This window comes from Saimiri boliviensis, chromosome 11 (genome assembly GCF_048565385.1).
Source record: "Saimiri boliviensis isolate mSaiBol1 chromosome 11, mSaiBol1.pri, whole genome shotgun sequence".
NCBI lineage: Eukaryota > Metazoa > Chordata > Mammalia > Primates > Cebidae > Saimiri > Saimiri boliviensis.
In genome coordinates this window covers 17,834,502-17,859,648 of record NC_133459.1, presented here as the reverse complement: position 1 = coordinate 17,859,648, position 25,147 = coordinate 17,834,502, and the positions used below count along the sequence as shown (strand labels likewise).

General features: G+C 49.7%; 1 protein-coding gene and 1 pseudogene across 2 annotated transcripts in view; both read left to right on the top strand.

Annotated features, from left to right (window-relative positions):
• Nucleotides 1-25,147, top strand: part of CAPZB (capping actin protein of muscle Z-line subunit beta) — a 152,032-nt gene that overhangs the window by 84,968 nt on the left and 41,917 nt on the right. For both annotated transcript variants that reach the window (XM_039473489.2, XM_039473488.2), the window contains exon 3: nucleotides 19,358-19,479. In XM_039473489.2, the coding sequence (XP_039329423.1) occupies nucleotides 19,358-19,479 (122 nt within the window). The remainder of the gene's footprint in view (nucleotides 1-19,357; nucleotides 19,480-25,147) is intronic.
• LOC141580355 (uncharacterized) lies at nucleotides 6,441-19,351 on the top strand (annotated as a pseudogene).

Below are 25,147 nucleotides of genomic sequence, written 5' to 3'. Positions count from 1 at the left end.
TGAGATGAGCTCAGATCTCACAATGACAAGGGGGCATTAGTGCTATAAACTGTTTTTTTTTGAGACAGAGTTTTGTTCTGTCACCCAGGTTGAAGTGCAATGTCACGATCTCAGCTCACTGCAGCCTCCACCTCCCAAATTCAAGCAATCCTCCTGCCTCAGCTTCCAGAGTAGCTGGAACTACTGGCCTGTACCACCATGCCTGGCTATTTTTTTATATTTTTAGTAGAGATGGGGTTTCACCATTTTGGCCAGGCTGGTCTCAAACTCTGACCTCAATTGATCTGCCTCTCTTGACCTCCCAAAGTGCTGGGATTACAGGCATGAGCCACCATGCCCAGACTTACCTACCTGTCTGTCTGTCTGTCTGTCTGTCTGTCTGTCTGTCTGTCTATCTATCTATCTATTTATATTTTTGAGATGCAGTCTCACTCTGTCACCCAGGTTGGAGTGCAGTGGTGTGATCTTGGCTCACTGCAACCTCCACCAATCCAGTTCAAGCAATTCTCCTGCTTCAGCCTCCCGAGTGGCTGGGAGTACAGGTGCGCACCACCACAGCCAGCTAAGTTTTGTATTTTTAGTCAAGATGAGGTTTCACCATGTTGGCCAGGCTGGTCTTGAACTCCTAGCCTCAAGTGATGACACCGTGTCCAGCACTGCTGTTACCTCTTGTACTTCACCTCTTGAGTCTTGACATTGCAGGCATTAAGGAGGCCATATGTCAGGGAGGAGCTGCAACTAGAGTCCAGGAGGGAGGCAGGCAGGAGGGGCACTGGGTGCAGCTCAGGCTACTGGAAGCCAGTGGAGACATGGTTCCACCCGCCCAAAGCGGTCACTTTTTTATAGAGTGCCATCCACCTTATCCAGCCTGTTATGTGAAGGTGTGTCCCAATCCTCATTTTAGAGCAATTTAATGAACATCTGTTGCTGCTGCTCCTCCCTGCATCACTGGAGTATCATAGTAGCCTGTAGACAGGCCTTCCTGCCTGTCATCCTCCGCCCGCCCCAGCCTGCTCTGCACACAGAGTAGTCTTGCCAAAATGCACTTTGGATAATGTCCTGTTATGACTCCACGTTGTCAGGATCAAGCCCAGAGAACACATCTGGGTTGAAGAGCTCTGGATCTGGTCCTGTCTCTTCCTCCTGCCTCCTAGTCTTGCACACTCCCAGGCCTATGCCCTGTCTTGTTGCATCCTCGTACCCGCCATTTCCTTTACTGGGACACATGTCCACACCAACTCTGCTCCCACTGACTGCTCATCTTCACACCTCTGCTGGGCCCTCACTGCTCTCACTCCCCAAACCCGCCCCCCAGCATGCCCCTTGCTTCTCCCGTCTGTTGGAGTTGCTCTATCCTAGGACCTTTTGGCTCTTAGAGGGCAGGGATCTTGTCTTTTGTTCACCTTTGTATCCCCTCTGTCAAGCCTGAAGCGGACATTCAGTGATTGCACGCCTACTTGAGCCCCCATAAATGAAAGGCCTTGCCTAAGCTGAACCACCGCGGTCAGAGTGACAAGAGAATAGTTGTGTCTTTAAAGAGCTCATTGTCATGGGTTGAAACAGATACCCAGATGGATAGAACTCAAGGCTTCTTTTTTGTGTGTGAAGATGGAGTTTCGCTATTGTTGCTGAAGCTGGAGTGCAGTGGCGCAATCTCGGCTCACTGCAACCTCTGCCACCCTGGTTCAAGTGATTCTTCTGCCTCAGCCTCCTAAGTAGCTGGGATTACAGGTGCCTGCCACCATGCCCAACCAATTTTTTTGTATTTTTAGTACAGGCAGGGTTTCACCATGTTGACCAGGCTGATCTCTAACTCCTGACTTCAGGTGATCCAGCCACCTCAGCCTCCCAAAGTGCTGGGATTATAAATGTGAGCCACCATGCCCAGCCAGAATGCAGCCTTCTGATGTGAGGAACATGGGCACTGCAGACTACCATGGAGGACACTACTGCCCACCCTTGGCAAGTGAATTCCAGGGAAAACTTGGAGTGGGCAGAGCCTGAGACACAGCTGGCAGGTGATGGGAAGGAGCTACCTGGGCAGGGATTGAACAGGAGCCAGGTGGGTTTTGGCTTGGATTAGAGCCTGTGAATTGGTGTCTAGTGAGCTTTGAGTTTTGATTCAGGCCACATGGATCCCTTGCCAGAAAGCAGGTGATGGGCACATACTCTGGTTTTGCTGAGGATCAACTGCTAGTTCCTACTCAGACTTTCTAGATGGGTAAGGGACAGATCAGTGGGTTCCCTGAAGTTTTCAGATCGTAACTGAGAAATGTGCCCTGGTAAGCCTGTGGATCCCAGAGCCTGCCTGCCTCTGGAAGAGCCCACATCAGTCCTTTCCTGGGAGGCAATGGCTTTGCTGCCTCCTTTGAGACAAAGTTCTTTATCCAGCTGCCAATGCCACCCTCTTTGTCTGATCTCACAGGGAGCTAGAGCTTTCTGAATCAGACCATTCAGGTGTTCTATCAGTTCCTGTTGACTCCTTCACAGCCCTGGTGCAAACAGCTGCTGCTCTTGAAGGAACCTAAGTAAACCCCTGATTTGCCATCTTCTGAACTCGCAGATTTTGGCAGAGGAGAAGGGTTGGAGGGTCTGGGCCTTTGTTCCCGATCCTGTCACCCTTATGAGTTAAAGTTTGGTAACATTTCTCGTAACTGCTGGGGACACAGGGTATCCTCAAAAGTAGAGTTAAATTTTCTGGTTTAAAGAGTCTGTGCTCCAAACTCCAGTGAACTTCGTGGTACAGAAAGCAAAGAATTGAACCACTGCTCCCAGCACTTGGAAGTCAAATAGGCAGATGTCCTCTCTGGGTGGAAAAGGGAGATCATTTTTTAAAAATGTTATTGCAGGTCATCTGCCTATATTGCAGGCCATTTCAGTCTCATTGGAAATACCTGTAAAAATCCCTGGACTTGTAAAAATGGAAACAAACAATATAGCACGTAGCTCTAAGTGTGGTGTTTAGTCCTCCCCTGAATTCCGTTTCTGCCTTGAAACGCCAGAAGAGCTTTCCTGTGTGCCATCTGCAGGAGGCACCCTAGGAAGGAGAGAATCCAGCCTGGCTTCTCCCAGGCTGGGTGGTCCTTCCTCTTTCACTTTTTTAAAGGGCTCACCTGAGGCTGCAGAAAAGGTGGCAAAAGACAGGACCGCATGCTTCGTTTCCAGCAAGAGCACCAGGCAGAATTCAGACTCCTTGATCACCCATTGGTTTCCACATTCTTTCCATTCCGGAGACCAAGGAGAGATTTGCAGATGCTTCCTGGGCTTTTCAAAGCTTTCCCTAATTAAAGGCCTCCCGGCTGTGTGCATAGCTCTTCTGCTGCAAATCTCTGCCCTTTTGTGTTTGTGTTTAAAATTCCATCTTTCCAAAATGTTTGCCCACTCAGCAAGTCTCCTCCAAAGCCCTCACTTTTGTTTGGGAGAAGCTTTTTTTTTTTTTCTTTCCCCCCCCCCTGCTTATGTGTAGGAAATTTAAGGCTCTTAGGAATTGCTTGTGAAATGCTCTCTGGTCTTTTCTTAAACCACGGTGAGTGTCTCTCGCCATGGCATTGGAAGCTGGCAAGGGATGCCCCTAGTGTCCGTGCTGTTAGCGACCACTTGAGCTTTTAGATGAAGTTACTGGAGTTATTTTGGTTCCATTCTAAGGAAAATGAACAAAAGAGCTTTTCCCTCCTGTTCAATGTGCAGCAGTGCTGCAAGGTGAGAGAAGCAGGTTAGCGAGGAATCTGAAATAGGTCAGGATCAGGGCAAGGTATTAGGAGGCTGAGCTCTCCAGCAGTGAAGAAGGTGATTCTTGTCACCTAGAGCTGGGAGGCATCATTCACGTGAAGTGCACCCACGCCCCTTCCTTGGCCTTGCCCTCAAAGGGTTTTTTTCCTATGAGTTCTATCCAACTCTTTCATTTGGGGAGCCTTATGGACTCCTGTTGTTGTTGGAAGCCTGAGAACAGCGTTTGAGAGCTGTTGAGGAGGGTCTGAAGACTATCTCTAAGTTAGATCCTACCCTCTGGTTGACGAGAATAGGAGACGTAAAAGTGAATTGGAGAGAGATCCCACTTCCCCACCTACCAGAAAAGGCAGACAACGCTTCCTCCCCACAGCTGTTAGAAAGCCAGCATCTCGTGGTTGGCAGGCACTGGCCCTGGTTGAGGAATTCCTGGGTTGCCCCCCTTAGAACTTGTCTGCTTTTGGAAACAGGTTAAAAATACTTGAGGAGAACACGGCAGGCTCAGTCTGCTTCCCTGATGTTTGAAATAGGCCAGGAATGTGGGCCGGGAAGCCCAGAGGAGCCGGCGTGTCCCGCAGGGTTTTGTAGTTGGAGCCTGGCAGGAACCTGGGGTTTCTCCTCTCCATCACCACCCTCTTTAATGGTTGATTCGTGCTAACTGCCAGTGACCACGTGCCAGGTCCATGACGGGCACAGTGAAATTGATGAAAAGCTATGCCATGGGTGGTGGGAAAAACTGGGTTCCCTTAGTAAGCAGGATGGTGTTGGGGGACTAGGAGGCAGGCAGGGGTGGGCTGGGAATCTCTCCTGGAAGAGAAAAGAGGGAATTTGGATGCTGTATACAAATAGAGAAATTCTCTAAGAGTTTTAAATTTGCACATGGCATTCAGTGGAGAAGCTTATGGAGTCACAAGCCTTTTCCTTCTTCCCCTTCTAGTGAATAATTGACTCAGCTGCTTAAATCTGTGTCCTAAGGCTGTGAGCCGTAGGGCTGGGCAGTCCTTAGTGTGAGCCTCAGAGTACCTTGCTCAGTAAAGGTTTGTTTTAGGAAGACTGTCACAAACTTTTGATTAACTGTTCAGTCTTGAACTATGAAACTTTGTAGGATGTCAACACTAAAATGAACCTTACTGATTATCTCATGTAGGGGTTTTCAGACATTTCGAAAATTGGAATAACCCATTTTTCAAGCAAAATCTTAGAACTTGAATACACCAGGTAGAAGGTGGTGGGGCCCAGACTTCCTCTCCCACCCTTGTCACCCTGAGCTCCTCCCTCTGAACTCACAGCCCTCAAGGCGCTCTTCTCTCAGAAAACCACCCATTGCAGAGACCAGGGAGCCGGGGCATGCCTTTTGTAGCACCTTTTCATGGCAGAAGCAGCTCCGACTTCCAGGCCAGTGGCCAGTCCCTGCATTACCTTGGGTTATTTTGATGTGGAAAAGCTCTGGGTAGTAAGAGTGAATCGTCAGCTACAGCTGAGAGTGAGGAGAAAGACAGTACTGCTCATGGTTCCTGACACCTAGGGTCACTTTTTACTAACCTGACCCTGGGTCACATGACATACTTGTATTCTGAAACTGTTGGATCACTGGATGTCTACCTGTGAGGTCCTGGATCCATGTGGTTCTCTCTGCCTACAATATCCTCTCTTGATTCACCTTTTTTTCTTAGACATCTTTCTGGAGGTAGAATTCACATAACATAACATCATACACTTTTAAAGTGTGTGATCCAGTGTTTTTAGCATACTCAAGAGTTGTGCAGCTGGCTGGGCATGGTAGCTCGTGCTTGTAATCCCAGCACTTTGAGAGGCCAAGGCTGGCAGATCACTAGAGGCCAGGAGTTCAAGACCAGCCTTACCAACATGGTGAAACCCTATCTCTACTAAAAAATACAAAAATCAGCCGGGCATGGTAGCGGATGCCTGTAGTGCCAGCTACTCAGGAGGCTGAGGCAGGAGGACCACTTGAACCTGGAGGTGGAGGTTGCAGTGAGCTGAGATCACTCTGTTGTACTCCAGCCTGGGTGACAAAGTGAGACTCGGTCTCAAAAAAAAAAAAAAAAAAAAAGTTATGCAGCCATCAGCATTTGGCATCCCATGCTGCCTGCCTTTGACTGACAGATGCTCCTTCTTGCACCTTAGTCCTTGGGCTGCTTTGTGACCTGCCCTGACTGCCACGCCCCGCCTCACTTCCCGTAACTCAGCTCAGATGTGGCCCCCTGGAGATGTCCCCTCCAGTCCCCCCTGCGCAGTCACTTCTATGGATGACTCAGTAAAATTATAGCCAAACTTAATGAGACATCCATCCAGTGGAAGCAATCTGGTGTGAAACATTGTGGCCAGACAGCCTGGATGACTTTTGTGCCTAGAATGGGGCAGCCACCTGACTTGTTGGGTTTACCTCAGCACCCACTCCCTCCCCAATCAGACACACAAACATGGCACAAACACTCTCACTTGAAGGGAAGCAGAAGTATTACTGGAATCTTGGTAGGTCATTGGGTTTAGAAGCTTGTGGTTGTGAGGGTTTTGGGGGAATCTGTTGGAGGGAGCCAGACCTCTGCCCTGTGACTCAGTGGCTCCATGCTCTGAGCTGGTCAGCCTCCGCTGTGGCTTCACAAGGCCATTCGCGCCCAGCGGGGGCTGTCAGGGCCCCTGGGGCGAGGAGTACAGGGCTCAGCATCGTCGGGGGACCAAGCAGGTGTGGCAGGATGGCTGTGGCCCACCTCCACATGTGGGCTCTGGAGGTCGCGGAGTTCCTCATCTTGGAGTTGGGGCAGATCCTCTTGGACTTGAGGGTGTTTCACAGGCTTTCAGAATCCAGAGTGTCCCCTGCACTGCTGTTGCCCACGGTGGCCTGGCCGCATGACTCCTTATTGTCATATTCCGCCTCGGGTGTCTCGTTTCTGCCGAACAGAACATGTGAGATTTCCCTGGCATCCCTGCCAGTGTCAGCGTGCAGATGAATATCAACCCACGGGCCCCCGATGCTGTTGGTCTGTCCTCCTGAGCGATGATGACCGCCCCCCGCCCAGATCAATGGCAAAGGACAGCCTTTTCTATGCTGCCCCATCTGGCTCCACCCTCATTCAGATGGTGCATATCCTCAGTTTTCCCCCCTGCATTCTTATTTTGTAACTTCCATGGTAGCCCATTCATAGTTTCCATCCTAAACTCTAGGTTTAGCCATGGACATTTGGCACACACGTGGTTTATAAAGCCTGAGGTGCAGGCCTAACCCTTAGTATCCAGTGATGACTAAATGGATGGATTTCCCATTACCCTGCCTGCAATTAGGCCTTGATGCTCTACCCTAGGAGGTTTGTATGAGAGGTTCCATTCACACTGACCTCATTGTGCAAAAGCCCAGTCTTGCCAAGTACTTCTCTCTGCCACCATTCAGCTGGTGACCCTTCAGCTGAACTATTTTGCCCCCTGGGTTACTCACCAGGCATGATCCTAGCATCCACGTGGCCTCAGGGTGGGATTGCATGGCTTTCATTGAATTACCTGCTGTGTGACCTTAGTCAAGTTGTTTAACCTATCTGTGCCCCTTTTTTTCATCTGTAAACAGTAATGTGGGATAACACCACCCCTGCCTCCTACAGGGTTGCTGTAAGGATGTGTGTCACATGCCTCACTTATGGTAAGACTTAAGTATCTTTGCTGTTATTCCAGTCATAACTTTGATAGTTCAGTAAGTCCTCACTTAACGTCATCCATAGATTGTTGGAAATTATGACCTACAGCAGGCTCTTGAATAATGTTTCATTAAAATGTTGATGAGGACAAAAATTGGTTTCACTCTATATCTTTTCATTTAAACACGAAAGATGGAGACCCTCTGTGAAATTACAATGTCTTTGGAGAAAAACCATCTTTTTTTTTTTGAGATAGAGTTTCACACTATGTTGCCCAGGCTGGAGTGCAGTGGCGTGATCTCGGCTCATTGCAATCTCTGCCTCCCAAGTTCAAGCAATTTTCCTGCCTCAGCCTTCTGAGTAGCTGGGACTACAGGTGCACGCTGCCACGCCCAGCTAATTTTTTGTCTTTTAGTAGAAACAGGGTTTTATCATGTTACCCAGGCTGGTCACAAACTCCTGAGCTCAGGCAATCCACCCACCTCGGCCTCCCAAAGTGCTGGGATTACAGGAGTGAGCCGCTGAGCACAGCTGTAAAAAAACCAACTTATATATGAGATATGTTTGTGTATTTTTACCTGGTCTTTTCCCAAAAAGATTTCAGGTGACAGAAGAATACAAGCCAATACAGTAATCCTTAAAAAAAAATTTTTTAAGACAGAGTCTCACTCTGTCGCCCAGGCTGTAGTGCGGTAGCATGATCTCAGCTCACTGCACCCCCACCCCATGCCCCAGGTTCAAGCAATTCTCCTCCTTCAGCCTCCTGAGTAGCTGGAATTACAGGTGCTCGCCACGATGCTTGGCTAAATGTTTTTGGATTTTTAGTAGTGATGGGGTTTCACCATGTTTGTCAGTCTGGTCTCAAACTCCTGACCTCAAGTGATCTGCCTGCCTCAGCCTCCCAGAGTGCTGAGAACAGCCACTGTTCCCAGCCAACAATCCTTAATAAAAATGGGAACTGAGAAAGCCAGACTGAGGACCGTCCCGGAAGAGAACGGCGGCTACCTCATGCTTGCCTTCATGCTGGGAAGGCTGCAGGCCTGGCTTTAGGAGGAGCCGGTGTAGGGCCCAGGGGCAGCAGCAGCCCCACAGCAGCAGCAGCCCACGCCCCGTGGGTGCATGACTTCATCCGACTCAGGGATGGCGGTCATGAGGACGAAATGCCCTCTACATTGAGGGTCTCTCTCCCACCCACTGAAGAGCACTGCGAACTTGCTTCCTACCAAGGCAGGCTTGGGCTTCAAAAGATCAGGACCTGACCTGAGAGGCCCTAGTTTTCCATCATCCCACACCATCCCACCAACACTTTGGAAGTCCTGCCAGCATTAAGCCAGGCATGAGACAGTCCAGGCAGCTCATCCCTGCCCTGGGGAGAGACATACATATCACAAACCTGTGAGGCTCAGGACTGCACCCTGCGCAGGGTGCAGGAGCATAGGTAGGGCGACGGCCTCTGCCAAGGTGGCCGCGGGAGGTTACTGCGAAAGAGGCAGGCGTGGCCGAATCAGACCCTGAAGGATGACTTAGGTGGAGCGTGAGGAGGAAGGTGGTCTGAACAGACATGCAGGGTTGCTGTGTGGAGAGCAGGGGTGAGGTGCAGGACTCAGTCAGGGGAGCCTCCCTGTGCTCCATCGCCTGGCTATGGGTAGTATCTGCCAGCTGGGCAACTGCGGGCAGTTCCCAGCATTGAGTCCCAGATGACTCTGGAGACTCAAAGGTGCTTGTGTATTGTGCTTCATCTCTCAGGGACCAGTCCTTAATTAAAAGCAGCCAGGGAGCTTAGAGAGACCCTGGCTTCTCTCTAAAGTGATGGGTTGTGGGCCTAGCCAGGAAACGAGTAATTTAATTAGGCTCCAAGGGCCTGGTTCATCCCTTCAGGGAAGCTTAAAGTTATGTGTGGACAACAGGAGACTTGTGTGTGCCTGTGCTTGACCCAGATATAGTGATTTTTATTTCTCCTATTTGTCGTCTTTGTTCAGCTCCTTCCTGACCCTTTCTTTAGGAAACTGTTGTGGTCTCTTCCAGGCTGCGAGCTTACAGAGGGCGAAGCTTTAGGGTCTGGAGTATGAATGGCTGAAAGCTAGCCCGGGAGGCCTGCTTTTGTTGATTATGTATCTCTGGATGGTCAGGGCACCTGCCTGAGAAAAGAAAGGGAGGGAGGGGACTTACCGGCTCCTGAAAAAGCTCTCTGTTCTTAATGGCCTGTGGAAGACTCATTTCTAAGTAGCATAAATCATTTGTTGGTCAAAAATGATTTCCTAATGTTGGCCCTCGTGGCTAGCCTCAGTTGCATTAAACCCTGGGTAACAAACCAGAACCCCTGCCTTGAATTGTGTGCCTCGTCTGAGTGGGTACAGATGGACCTTTGAAGGGGTTGTATGCTGAAAAACCCATTGGAAGTAGAAAATTCTTTTAATTTCCCAAACCTACCAAGCATCATGGCTTAGGCTGGCTGACCTTAAACATGCTCAGAACATGCATGCCTACAGTGGGGTGAAAGCACTTGGCATGCAGTGGCTGTAGAGTGTCATCGCTTACCCTCGTGATCATGGGGCTGGCAGGGAGCTGTGGGAGCTGCTGCCTCCCTGCGTCACGAGGGAGGTTCAGACCATGCCTTGCTAGCCCAGGAAAAAAACAAAATTTCAACTACAGCTTCTACTGAGTATCTGTCACTTTTGCACCACTACAAAGTCAAAAAAATCTTATGTTGGAAACATCTGTGTTACTCCGCCAAATGTGCCACGTGTACCATTATCTCAAATCTGTGGTACTTGGCTCACTCACTTTTTTTTTTAGACACAGTCTCACTCTGTTGCCCAGGGTGGAGTGCAGTGGCACCGTCTTGGCTCACTGCAACCTCCACCTTCAGGGTTCAAGAGATTCTCCTGCCTCAGCTTCCAGATTACAGGCATGTGCCATAATGCCCAACTAATTTTTATATTTGTAGTAGAAACACGGTTTCATCATGTTGGCCAGGTTGGACTCGAACTCCTGACCTTGGGTGATCCACCCCCCCTCCTTGGCCTCCCAAAATGCTGGGATTACAGACGTGAGCCACCATGCCCTGCCATCACTCACGTTTTAATGTTGCCAAAATTGGAAAATTGCTTTTTATATTTAATGTGTACACTTAGTGATGTTATAATTACTGGTGCATCTTACAGTGTACAGTCTTCACAGGAAGAAAGCAGGCTGTGCATGTACTTAATATAGCCCTTAGCCAGGCAGGGTGGCTCACGCCTATAATCCCAACACTTTGGGAGGCCAAGGCGGACAGATCATCTGAGGTCAGGAGTTCGGAGTTCAGACCAGGCCTGGCCAACATGGTGAAACCCTGTCTCCACTAAAAATATGAAAATGAGCTGGGCATGATGGCTCACACCTATAATCCCAGCTACTCGTGAGGCTAAGGTAGGAGCTTCGCTGAAACCTGGGAGGTGGAGGTTGCAGTAAGCTGAGATCCTGCCACTGCACTCCAGCCTGGGCAACAAAACGAGACACCGTCTCAAAAACAAAACAAAACAAACAAAAAGAATATGACCCTCAGTGCCAAGTGACTGCTTAAAGAGGAGAGAGGCTGGACTTGGAAGAGTCCCTTTGTGTGTGGCCCTGGCAGGCAAGGGGCCCATTTCTTATGAGACTCTGCTGGACCGTAGTCACTGAGCCCCTGCCCACAGACCAGGGGTCCCTGAGGTCCAGAGTGGAAAGGCCACATGATGGATCTGTGTGCTGTGGTGGGTGGCAGGAGAGGCTGGCCCTGCAGCCCTTCCCAGGCGACCCTAGGCACCTTGGGTCTGCTGTGACTGGGCACTTGGGAGAGGCGGCTTTGGTCCTCACAGTCCCGTAATTCCCCTGTTTCTATTCTCTTTTCCTCCTCTGTCCCCTGAGCCTGACTAGGGATGGGGGCAGCTCGCCTTGTTGGCCTTGGCCTGGTGGAGCCTGGTCTTTGGAAGACCTGGGTCGGAGTCTCAAATTGAGGTTCTAGTTCCTTTCCACCCCGTGTTGGCTGGGACAGCCGGGGCCAGCAGCTTCCCTGTGCTTGGGTTTCCTCATCCACAGGTCAGGGATGCCTTCAATCCTGCCTCCAAGTAAGTGCGCCATACCCTAGCTCATGTGACTTATCCTAAGGGGATGTGTTTTGATGCTTCCTGGGGTGAGCAGGAGCCCCCGGGGACCCCCTCTCTGGTTACTCAGGGGCACCACTTGCCTGAGTCTCCCAGAGCACAGCTGTTTCCTATCCAAAACAAGCTTGGCCACCTGGGTGTGACTTTCAGGCCAGGAGCAAGGCTGCCGCTTGTGAAGGTGCCTTCTTGTCACGGGGTGGCCACACTCAGAAAGGCATTAGGCAGAGTGGGTGAGAAAGCTTCAGCCTCAGCTGCATGAAGCAGTGCTTCCATGCTCAGTGTTCCTAATGACAAACTGAGGTCCTTGTAATGAAGCCGTCTTCGGGGAGTTGGGGAGCAGGCTTGTGTTTTCTTCACACTGAGGAGTAGTGGTGGGGTGGGGGTCTCTGCATCTCTCATAGGCTGGTGGAGGCCACGTGTCTACCTGGACAGACCAGGGAAGGGAGCCTCGCTGAAGGACTGGGTCCTGACCTGCAGGCCGTCTCCCTAGGTGGAGGGCAGCCAGCCTGCAGGCCCTCACCAGGAGGCTTTTCCCAGCATCTGCTCTTGTATCTTTTTGAATTTTGACCTATTATACATAAGTAAACACTTTTTCTTGAGTCAGGTTCTTGCTCTGTCAGCCAGGCTGGAGTACTGTGGTGCAAACACGGCTCACTGCAGCCTCAACCTCCCAGGTTCAAACAATCCTCCCACCTTAGCCTCCCTAGTAGCTGGAACTACAGGTGTGCACCACTATGCCTGGCTATTTTTTTATTATTATTTTAGTAGAGACAGGGTCTCGGTGTGTTGCCCAGGCTGGTCTCGAACACCTGAGCTCAAGCGAGCCACTGCACCTGCTTCTTTTTTTTTTTTAATTCTTAGGAAAAGCAGTGTTCTAGGGTTTGCCCTCACACTTGGAGTGGCCCAGGAGGTGCTGCTTCGCTGGGTCTCACTCCAGCCGCGCTCTGCTCCTTTCTGTTCTTGCACTCGCCCCAGTGGCCTCTGCAGCAGCCTCATGCCAGCTCTTCACTCTGCTTGGAATGCCCATTATTTTCCCCTACAGTCTTGGAGGGCTGGCCCATTGGTCATTATTCACATGTCATCCCTGTGCCACCTCTTAGACTGCGTACTCCCCCCGAGGCTCCCCTTCCGTCGTCTCCTGCAGGTTCGCTGCCTACCCTTGCCTCTTTTTTCCCCCTTTTTTTCTTCAGACAGAAGCCCTCTCTTTCACACAGGCTACAGGACAGTGGCACAGTCTCGGTTCACTGCAACCTCCACCTCCCAGATTCAGGCAGTTCTCCTGTCTCCACCTCCTGAGTAGCTGGGGTTACAGGTGTGCACCACCACACCAGGGTAATTTTTTTTTCTTTTTTTTTTTTTTTAGTAGATACAGTGTTTTGCCGTGTTGGCCAGGCTGGTCTTGAACTCCTGACCTCAAGTGATCCACCCGCCTCATCCTCCCAAAGTGCTGGGATTACAGGCGTGAGCCACCGTACCCGGCCTACCCTTCCCTCTTGAGGACACCTCTGTGGCTCGACTTTGCTGCCAGAGTGGAACCACCCATGTCCATCTCTTCCCATGCAGAGCCCTTGTACCCAGCATGGGCCTGGAGTGGGCACTCCTGGTTTATGGAACAGCATGAGTTTCTCCTTGATGTGGGTGTCGTAACCCCCAGTTCCAGAGACTTGGGAAGGTTACACTTAGCCAACAAATGGCCCACCCAGGATTTGAACCTGTTTGGTTTTGAGGTTGTTGTTTTTACAGAATGCCACGCTGTATATTCTGTTTCTGACACTAGTGTGTGTGCCACTAGAAATTTTTTTATTTTTATTATTATTATTTTTTTAAGAGAGAGAGAATAAGCTATGACCAGTTGGCTAAATTTTGTTTAAGAAAGGAAAGTTTTGGGCCCCGGGAAAAATAAAAGGAACAAATTGTCACAGAGCCCTCTGCTGGACGTGGGGAGCTTCAGCATCCTGGCGTTGTGGTTTCCTCTGAGTGCACCCGAATGCGCAGTCTGTTTTTGATTGCTATCTCACTGGTGGTGGGCTCTCCGCCAACGGGCAGATCAAAAGATGGAATGTGTTCATTTGGCCATTTTTTTTTTTTTAAACCAAGGTACAAGGGTGCACTTCTTAAAGACAAGGGCACCATGGATTAGACTCCATGGATCTGAGCTGGTCTGGCTTTTGTGCTTTTTTAAAGGGTTCATCTCAAGTTTCTTTTTCTGGTTGAACAATTTTTTTCAACATTAATAACTAATGGAGAAGAGGAAGAGGCAAAGTAGAACCATATGGTGGCACAAACACGAACCTTACTTGTGGCCGGAAACTTCTGATTTGTATCTCTTCATGTGATCAGCTGTTGGGTTGGATGATTTTTTTTTTTTTTTAAAGGGTTCAGTTTGGGCAAAAGCAAGAATGTCATTTCTTTTTGAACTTAGCTGGGCTGTATCTGCATGTCCTTCCTCAGACACTGGCTTGTAGCTGCGTGGCTCTGGTCAAGTTATTTCTCTAAGGCCCTGTTTCCCCTTCTTTAAAGTAAGGACAGGAGCACGTGTCTGCCTGGAGGGTGGTTTTCAGGATCACAGGGGAGGGCAGGGAGAGATGCTGGCAAAGTGCCTGGCACACAGGACAGGGCCTTGGCTATTATGACTACCTGGTCCTTCTGCGGATTATTATTCAGGTGTCACCTGAGCTAATGGCATCCTATCCTCTCCTTTACCTTCTGATTTCTGGGGGCTTTTCTTCTCCCTGACCTGGTTCACTTTACCCACTTTCCACCCGTCTTTCCAGTGGCCCCCTGGGTACCGCTGAACCCAGTGAAAGTATCAGTGGTGAAGGACATGCAGCTTCTGCTCCCTGGGGTGGGCACACTCCTGTGGCTGCAGAGGAACGGGTGGAGCCCTGAACTCCCCGTCAGAAAGGCGGCAGGCACTGCCCTGGCCGTTGCAGTGTTTATTATTCCAAGTCACTGGGAATTATGTCTAAATCCCCCCAACAGCCTGGATTGGTCTGACACCTTTGGTGTTATCTGAACGTTCCCACCAAGGCTGTTAGGCAATTCAGATGGGTGGTTTAGACAGAAACCATCCGGCCGCCGCACGTCAGCACTGCTCCTCCTCCTCAGAGCCCCTCCCTGGCTTTGGAGGTGACAGAGCCAGTGCCACACACACCCCAAAGTGAACTCTCAGCTTTGTTTGGACCTGTCATTTCATTTAAATCGCTGTACAAACTCATGGTCCACGTCACTTAATGTGATTTCTTCTACTGCTCTAAGCACGCTATACAACTAGGGAGTGGGGGTGGGGGTTCAGATGAGTGTAGGGTCTGGTTTAGATTACAGAGATACACTGCCTTTATTCTGGTTCTGTAATATGACCTCAGACAATAGGATTAATATCCACTTACATGGAATCAACGTGCATTGACTGATCCCTCCCTTGGCGGGCGTGATGCTGTGCTGAGACTGAAGGGCCCGTCTTGGCCTCTGTAGGTGTGGAGTTAGTTCACAATGAGAAGTGTGAAGTGGTGAGGAAGGAGTAAGGTGACAGCCATTGGCGGTGTTAGAACAGCCATCCCCAAAGCACTTAGGATTCAGGTGATATCAGTGTTACTGCAGGAATTCTCAAGAATCTGACATCTTGATAAAGAAGTTGGAGTTTGGGCCAGGCCCTGAAGGATCAGTGACATTTAAGAGAGCAGTGGGGATTGGCTGCCACATTTAGCAAATAAAAATACATGACCTGGCCAGGCGCAGTGGCTCACACCTATAATCCCAGCATCTTGGAAGCCTGAGATGGGTGGATCACTTGAGGTCAGGAGTTCGAGACCAGCCTGACCAACATGATGAAACTCTGTCTCTACTGAAAGTATAAAAATTATTTGGGCATGGTGGCATGTGCCTGTAGTACCAGCTACAGGGGAGGCTGAGGTAAGAGGATCAGCAGCTGGATGGTAGGCCAGATGGGTGGCGGAGGTTGTAGTAAGCCAAGATTGTGCCATTGCACTCCAGCCTGGGTGACAGAGCTAGACTCCATCTCAATTTAAAAAACAAAAACAAAAACAAAAAAAAACCATGTAACCTTTAAGAAATATTCATACTAAAATTTATTTATTGTGTATCTGAAATTCAGATGGAACCGGCCTTCCTCTGTTTTCCTCAATAGGGAAGATGTTTAAGTGGAAGAATACGTGTGCAAGCTTGCATGTTCAGGGAGTGGTGAATGGACCCTCTGGTTGGTTGAGGGTCGTTCAGGCAGCGGTAGAGGGACTGTGTGGGTATGAGACGGGATCAGTAGTGGTGCCAGGTCATGACTAATGTACCTTTGGGTGGCTGCTGTGGTTCAAGTCTGTGGGCACACCATGTATTCCACCCTTCTCATTCCCCCAAGGCAACGAAAATGTTATTATTCTGGAGCAGGTTATCTTTGATCTGAAGAAACAGGGCTGATGGAAATGTGGCCAAAACTATGGCCCAACTTGCAAGTTTATCTAACAGGACAAAATTGTGCCTGCTTGGGTGGAGAGTCAGCTGGCCAAATCAAGTCCAGAGGCTTTTCACTGTAGGACAGGCACTGCTAGTTTCTGAGTTCCAGTTTAAATGTATGTTTCTCTGGGGTTGGTTAGTAACTGGCATACAGGCTGTCAGAAGTCCCGGCACAGGGCACAGATCTTCATGGGTGGTCTGCGTCTGTGCACCTCATCGACTCTGTTTGACAAAATGAACGGTCTTGGGCTTTGCCTAAGGTTCTGTGGCCACCTCACAGCAGAGCAGAGGCTAGAACTCTCAGGTCTCTTAGTTCTCGTTCTTTCCACCTTTGCTGTGGCTCCTTGAGGTCGTAGATTAATAAAAATGCCAGGGCTTCCACGATAGCCCCAGGTCTCTCTGCTTAGTGCTTTCTCACCATACCATGGTTCGTATCTTGAGAGTGCCTGGTTGGAACCACACATGAAACTTGTCAGCATCCATTCAGATTGAGTTCTGGACAAGCGCTTTTGCTAAAGATTCCTACTTGTCAATTTATTAATTTAAAAATAAAGTTGATTGGCGTTTGGGAGGCTCCATGTTGTAAAACTCCTCCTTCCCTCCTTCCTTCCCTCCCAAATATATTAAGCATTTGCTGTGTGTCAGGCACTGCCAGAGGCACTGAGAATCTTGCGATGAATAAGATCGAAGTCTTTGCCCAAGTAAAACTTGCATTCTAGTGAGGGAGACAGACAACTGATCAATGAAAAATTACTCCACCTGGTGTTAAGTGCTAGGAAGAAATTAGTAGATGCTTTTGATTCATAGATTAATCTCTTGGATAGGAGTCAAGCCTCTTTTATGCCAAACCCCATTTTCTTGTGAGCTTTCCTACGTTGGGGGGACTTGGCTGCAAGCAGCATGCCGGGCGGGAGAAGGGAAGCAGCTGGCTCCAGGCAGAACTGGGGTTGAGGCACCGGATCCTCACAGGTACATTTGTACCCCGTGTCTGAAGCAGCACAGTGAATTCAGGTGTGATCGAAGCTGGCGTTGACATCCGAGAGTAACAGGTGACAGATGATCTTGTCTAAAGGAAGAGAGAGGAACCTGAATATGTCAGGCAATAACATACGGCCATTTCCCTGTGCCAGGCTCTGCCCTGAACACTGAATGCATCACCTCATGTGGGTGCTCAAAATCACATTGGGATGGATATCCAGACGGGTTGGTTTTATTATCCCCACTTTACAGGTATGGAAACAAAGTCTTAGTAGGGAAGTAAAATGACTTACCCAAGGCCATAAGGCTGCCTGTACACAGTGGAGTCAGGAAGTCCACCTTCAGACCCTATTTGTTCAGTCTCTACTGTAATTCAGGATAAATTGGGCTGACGGTGTCAGGACGCCAACCAGAGAGAATGGGTTCCAGGCAAAAGTTGAGGCCCAACAGACAGGCCAAGGCAGCAGCCCAGCATTATAAATGGCGATGCTTGGTAACAGGTGTGATGTGTTAGGCGAGGCAGCAGGCGGCAGGCGCATAGGTGCCCAGGGGTGCTTCACTGGCTGTGGCAGCACAGCAGGGCCTCTGCTAGGTCCCAGATGCCTTGGGTGGAAGCTGTTAGACCTTCCTTTTCTTGGCCGGGACTTCCTTCCAGGTGAAGGGCTCTGTGGCCACCCCTGAGCAGGGGTGGGGCTAGGAGGGGGCTGTTTGCCACCAGAGTGTGCCTTTGGCATGCACTGTCCTTCCCCTTCGATGGACATTCAAGCACAGTTAGAGTGGGAGGAGTAGGACCTTTGGACTCATATGGCCCTGGTTTTTTCTGTTTCCACTGCCTGCTTCTCGTGTGGCCCTTGGGTAACTCTGTGACTCCGGGCCTCAACTCTAATGGGTAAAATGGGGCTTTACATACCCACTTTGCTGAACGTGTGTGAGCTTTCAAGTCAACGATACGCTCTATGTAAAGGGCCTAATGTAGTTCGTGGTGCATGGCAGGCATGTGGAAATGGTAAGGAGCATGATATATCACCAAAACCAGCTTGGAAAATAGCCCCCATCGTATTACCTTTGTTTGGAAAGGCAGATACACCTGGAAAAAGAATTCTGAAAACAAGCACAGGTACAGGCCAGGCCTAGGCCTCACACCTGTAAGCCCAGCACATTGTACACAGGGCTTGGTGGTGTATGTCTCTCTCTCTGAGTGCTGTCCCCTGTGCAAGAAACTGATCATCTCACCACGGCCAGAAATTCTGTGAGTTACAAGGCAGGGTTACAGTCCTTTCTTGAGTTGAGCTGGATATTGCTTTCCAAGCTGAGTTCTAAAGCCCCCTGGAGGGGTAGCAGAGGAGCCAATGGAGGCTGGGTAGTCTCTGTGGTGGTGGGGCTCCCTGTCCCTGTCTCTTGGATGGTGGCAAGGGCCTTCTGGAAGAACACAGGAACCACCATGGCTGTCAGCCTCTCTGCCGAGCTGCTCTGCTGGTGTCTTTGCTGTACAATTTAACTTTTCCATTGGGAATGGTTATTGGTGCAGTTGGCAGGCACTTGCCTGGTAAACGATACAGTGGGGCCCCCATAAACCCAGGCCCATGAAACAAATAAGTCAGCACATTGAAAATATGTGTGGAAGTGACTCAAGCCTGAAGGAATCCGTTTCTGAAAGTACTACCATCCCTTTCTGGGACATTTTGGTGGAAATTAATGTTTGAATTGGGAAGAGGAGGTCCGTGGCCTGGTTACTTGCAGAGCCTTGTGTCAGAGTCACAGCACTGGCCCAGGCTGTAGGTCCTGCAAGCCCCCGACCACGGGGTCATCTCGGTGAGGCGGCTCCCTGGCAGGCCAGACAGGGGTGAGCCCAGTGGGGCTCTGTGCTGTGGGAGCCGGGGTGAAGCTCTCTTTGCAGTAGAGACAGTTCACTCTACGAGCCAACTGGTAACACTTGGCTAGGGGCCTGGAAAGTATTGGAAACTCCACCCAGCATGGGAGCCTGTGGGAGTTCTCCGGCACGGACGAGTTACTCTTCTCTGAGTTCTTTAGATTCCTGTATATTTGAAATGTTTACCTTCTTTTCAGGACTTCAGCTTGTACTTTGCCCACCAGAGACCAATACCAAGCACATACACACTTAAATTTACTAGGCCACCCTGGTGACCAGGTAATTAAAGCTGCACACCCGTTTTTGGAAGGAAGACTGTATTAGAAATCACGCTCCACTGTAATTCAAGAACGAGCTTCTTTATAGAGGGACACAGTTGGTGTCAGACACACGTGGAAAAGAAAAGAACAGGCCCGTGATCTTGGCTCAGAACCCAGGGCCAGATGTTAAAGGTTCTGACCGTAACACGGCTGCAGCATTGTTAGCCACCTGAGTTGTTGGCATGCTGTTTTAACCTCTGTTTCGACCTTGTCCTTTCTCTCTGCCAGGTCCCCAGTCTATGTGAGGATCTCCTGTCTTCTGTTGACCAGCCACTGAAAATTGCCAGAGACAAGGTGGTGGGAAAGGATTACCTTTTGTGTGACTACAACAGAGATGGGGACTCCTATAGGTGAGCTCACACCCCAGGGATACAGCAGGCGCAGCAGCTGCGCGTGGGCTGCCGTGGGTGCCTGCTACAGAGCACAGGGGCCTTGGACTCGAGCAGGCTGGCAGCCCATCCAGCCTTCTGTCTGTTTGTCCCTTACCCTCCTCTCTTTTCTTCTCTTAGCCTCCCCATTCTTCTCTTCCCTCCATCAGTTACTCCAATCATGCAGCACACGTTTGAGGAGTGCCACCCACAAGCATGGGAGATACAGCAGTGAACAAAAGGCTCCCTGCCTTCATGGATCTTCCAGTCTAATAGAGCAGTGAACAAAAGGCTCCCTGCCTTCATGGATCTTCCAGTCTAATAGAGCAGTGAACAAAAGGCTCCCTGCCTTCATGATCTTCCAGTCTAATGGGAGGTGAACGTTATTCCCAAAAACATCTGTTCTATTACAGTTGCATTCAGTCCTGAGAAGGGCAAGGTACAGGCTATATGACGGGAGTCCTGATGGCAGAGAGGGACTCTTTGGTTAAGGGGTCTATGAACACAGCTCAGTCAGATACACAGCTCTCTTCTCTCTTTCCGTCACCTCGCCCAAGGCTGTAAATAACTAAGTTGACATTAGTCCCTGCCCTGGATGTCTGAACACCAGGTCTAGCATAGGAGACACATTGAGTAACTGATACCATATGATGTGATTCATACAGCCAGCGTAAAGCCTGTTCAGGGTGGGAGGGTAGCATAGAAGAGGCCATGGCCAATTCCGCGAGGACTTCCTGAAGGAGGTAACAGCTGAGCTGGGTTTTAAGGGCATGTAAGAGTTATACCTCTATTTTTTTAAAGAGTGGAAATTCCTAAATTAGTCCAGTGTTTCCTTGATGAATTGCAGTAGTTACTACCTTGGAGAACAGTAGAGTAACACACCCTGCTTTAGGTTTATTTAGAGGCCGCAGAACCAGAGTTGTCTTGAAGCTTCACCCAAATGCTCTCTTTGGAGAGGGGGCAAGGCTTCTGGGAAGTTAAAGCAGAAAAAATTATCAGGAGTCAGCCAATGTGGGGTTTAAACAACACAGCTCCCTATGGCAGTGGGACTGTGCAAAACACTTTATTGTTGCTCATCTTTTAGTTTTCTTATCTGTAAAATGGAAATAATATTTGCTTACTACACAGAATGCTCACTGAAGGAACGATAGAGGACTGCAGGAGGGAGGGAGAGGATGGGCAGGCAGGGAGGGCGCTCCCAAAGTGGGAACTGGAGGATGAAAAGGTCCAGCCATGGCTGGGCACAGTGGCTCACACCTATAATCCCATCACTTTGGGAGGCTGAGGTGGGCAGATCACCTGAGGTTGGGAGTTCGAGACCAGCCTGAACAACATGGAGAAACTCAGTCTCTACTGAAAAACACAAAATTAGCTGGGCATGGTGGTGGGCACCTGTAATCCCAGCTACTCAGGAGACTGAGGCAGGAGAATCACTTGAACCTTGGAGGCAGAGGTTGCGATGAGCCAAGATCATGCCATTGCACTCCAGCCTGGGCAACAAGAGCAAAATATCTCAAAAAAAAAAAAAAAAAAATTAAAAAAGAAAAGAAAAGGTCCAGCCACGCATAAGTCAGGAAGACCCTGCTGGGTGCTGAGGTCCTGTGTGATGAGCTTACTAGGTTGGAGCCGGCAGAAGGCCAGAGGTGGAGAAGGCAGTGAGGGGTGGGTGGTGGGGGTAGAGATGAGGGTGGAGGCATGGCCAGGGCAGGTTTGGCAGAGTCTTGAAGGCCACGCTGAGGGTAATAAAAGTTAGCACAGGGTTATTGGGGGGGATAAAGGAAGTATCACATGTGAAATGTTGAATGGCACAGACCTTGTCATATGTTGTAAAAGTTTAATTAATACTGACTTTTAAGAGATTAGACAACAGTTTTATAATCATGTCCCTTTCCTAGCTTCAAATGGAAATTAGGTAGAGAATATATTTTGGCCTTCTTAAGACCAGAGACTAGATAGAGTTGAAAAGGTGAGAAGTGGTGAGATTTGAGGTCAGTTTTAAAGGTAGAGCCAGTGGCCTCTGCAGGTGGGTAGGGATGGAAGGAGAGGAGGTGGGGTGTGAAGGCGTATCAGAGAGCTTCTGGCCTGAGCCACTGTTGATTAAGGTGAGGAGGACTTGGGGAGGGGCTGGCAAAAGAACAATTTAAGCTTGAGAGGTCCATTAGCTCAAAGTGGAGATAGCAGGTAGACTGTGGATGTACCATGTGGAGTTCCAGGAGACAGGTCTAGGCTGGGGATATGACTGCACATGTCCCAGCATATAGGTGGTGAGACAGCCCTGAGGCTGATCAAGTTCATCCTTGAAGGGCTCATTCTGTACCTAGAATTGCTGGTCACGGGCATGGCATCCAGGTGCTGTCCTCCTTGGGAGCATCTTGCTGTCACCCAGGCTGGAGGACAATCGTGCAAACATGGCCCACTGCAAACCATAGGTACACACCACCATGCCCTGCTAATTATTATTATTATTATTTTATTTTGAGATAGAGTCTTGTTCTGTCACCCAGGTTGGAGTGCATTGGCCTCGGCTCACTGCAACCTTTGTCTCCTAGGTTCAAGTGATTCTCCTGCCTCGGCCTCCTAAGTAGCTTGGATTACAGGCATGTACCACCATGCCAAGCTAATTTTTGTAGTTTTAGTAGAGACGGGGTTTCACCATGTGGTCAGGCTGGTCTCAAACTCCTGACTTCGTGATCCACCCGCTTCGGCCTCCCAAAGTGCTGGGATTACAGGCATGAGCCACTGTACGTGGCCTATTTTTTTTTTTTTTTTTTTTTTTTTTTGAGACAGTCTTACATTATGTTGCCCAGGGTGGAGTGCAGTGGCACAATCTTAGCTCACTGCAACTTCTGTCTCCTGGGTTCAAGCAGATTCTCCTGCCTTATCCTCCCAAGCAGTTGGGATTGCAGGTGTGTGCCATCATGCCCAGCTAATTTTGGGGGTTTCACCATGTTGGCCAGGCTGGTCTTGAACTCCTGACTTCAAATGATCCTCCTGCCTTTGCTTCCCAAAGTGTTGAGATTATAGACATGAACCACTGTGTCCAGCCCCAGCAAATTTTTTGACTTTTCTTTTTTTTGTAGAGATGGGGGCCTCACTTTGTTGTCCAGGCTGGCCTTGAACTCCTAGGTTCAAGCAGTCCTCCCACTTTGGCCTCCCAAATTGCTAGGATTACGGGTGTGAGCCACCGTGCCCAGCCAGAGAGCCTCTTACAAAGTGGGGTGGACCAGCCCTTAGAGAGAGTCCGGTGATGGTGGTGAGTGGTCTGGCAGTCCAGGGACCACGTCATCGTAGAGAAGTACTCTCGCCCCTATGCGGTTCAGAGAACGCTTCCTGGAAGGTGGTCCTTGAACTGGTCTTGCTTAATCAATATCATTACTTTATTATTTTCACCTAAAGACTCCAGTTTGCTGTGTAAGACGACTGTTCTGCAGGAGCTGGTAGAAGGATGGGATCATGTCTAGGTCCATGGTTAGGCCAGGCTCTGCGGGAGACTTGATACCTGCAGCCCTTCCAGTCACCCCTTTGTCCCCACCTGCATTCCTGAGGCCCCACCACTGGCTCTGGGGGAATCTCAGGCCTTCAGAGAGGAGCCCAGGGTGTGGAGGCAGAAAGTATGTCTTTCCTTTCTCTCCTTCTCGATACGAAACTTCAAGGTCTTCTGATTCTCTCCACAGATTTCCATCCTGACTGTGTTTGATGGTTTGCTTAAATAAGATCCTTATGGTGTGACCGCTGCCAGCAGCTCCGTTTGAAACCTGTTAGCTCAAACAAAAAGCCTTCTCGGAGGGAAATGAAAGGGCTGACTTTTGAAATCTAAGCGTTCTTGTCCATCTGTCTTTTTTCACATGGCCTCCATTTAAGCTCTTAAATGTGTTCTGAGTACCTCTTCCACTAAGAATATTCTGGGTAATGTTATGATATTTCCCTCAGCTACAATTATCCTGGCTTCGGGACTAACAGCTTGAAATGCTATCATCTGTGAGCCAGTAGAAATGTGAGTTACAGGCTTCTTGAAAATTGCAGGCCCCCAGTCTGCCCGAGAGATGGGCTCTTGTGTCTAATCAGGGTGCCTTGAAATGAACGCCAGTTGGGTCAGGTCTTCCTGGCCCACAGGAAGGCTGTGGCCGTCATCTAACTGTGGGAATGGTCCTGGGCGTGAGTGTGCTACAGAGTCTCAAAGGGCCACGCAGGGGAAGGAGGGAATTCAGCTCCACACCCTCAGATTCTTATCCACTGCCCTGGCCAGCTGAACAACCAGGCCTTGTTTACAGATAAATCATGGCGACAGCATCTTTCTCCTGGATCTTTGTCTCAGATCTGGTGAGAGGCCTTTGTTGATTTGGTGTTTTTGTTTTTTCAGTGCTTAGGTGTCTCTCAGCATAGAAAAGCCCGAAAGCTGCTCCGTCCCTCGGTTTGGAGGAACGGAACACCAGCAGAATTCCCGCAGGTCCTTTCTTCCCCTCCTGGGCTGTGAGGCTTCCGTCCGCCAGCAGCATCCACTTGGCACTGACTCAGGGCTGGGTACAGGGGACAAGGGCAGGCAGCACAGGCTCTCTTCTCTCAAAGGCCTCTTGCAGTCGAGGATGAGCAAAGAAGGTCATGAGGGTTAACGTCTGTACAAGAGGGACGGGCAGGAGGGAGGGAACAGCTGCTTCTGTTGTGGAGTGGGATGCAAGAATTCATTATTTTTTTATTTTTTTACAACTGTGATTGGACAAGAATAAGTCATTCTCCCCAGACTTCACACCCTCCCCCCGCCCCACCGCCCCCAGTGCCAAGATGGAGTCTGGCTCTGTCACCCAGGCTGGAGTGCAGTGGACCAATCTTGGCTCATTGCAACCTCCGCCTTCTGGGTTCAAGTGATTCTCCCGCCTCAGCCTCCCAAGCAGCTGGGATTACAGGCATAAACCACCATACCTGGCTAATTTTTTATATTTTTAGTAGAGATGGGGTCTCACCATGTTGGCCAGGCTGATCTCAAACTCCTGAGCTTGTGATCTGCCTGCCTCAGCCTCCCAAAGTGCTGGGATTATAGGTGTGAGCCACCGTGCCCAGCCACATTCATTCTTAAAAACTTTTTTTTTTTTTTTTTTTTTTAATGCGCATGGAGTTGAGTGCCAGGTACTGTTCTAGGTGCTGAGCAACCCATAGGGAAGGTGACAGAAAAGTCTCTTGCCCCTCAGAGCTGAGGTTCTAGAGTGAGCTATCTACATTTAAATGATTCCGATTAAATAAAATTAAGAATTTAGTCTCTTGGTCATACTGGTCCCATTGCAAGTATGCAAGCAGCCACACATGGCTAGTGACTTGTTTAGGACAGCACAAATCTAGAACATCTCCGTCATCATGGGAAGTTCTGTTGGGCATCCCTGTTTCAGAGGGAGGAGGGACAGGCTACAAGAACTGGCACGTCAGCCTGTGATTGGCCTCTCAGGAGAACTGAGGCACCCAGGTGGGCGGCACGCCTGTCTTCCTAGCTACAGGGTCCCAGCTTGCTGACAGTGAATGGTCCAATGTGACCATGAGAGCTAGCTACTGGTCATGGGGCAGTAGGGAGTGTCTCACCCCATTCTTGCAAAGTCTCTACCAAAACTGCGACGAGCAGCAGAAAGTGGTCGCCTTGGAAAGAAGAGTTTCCCAAGGTTTCTTC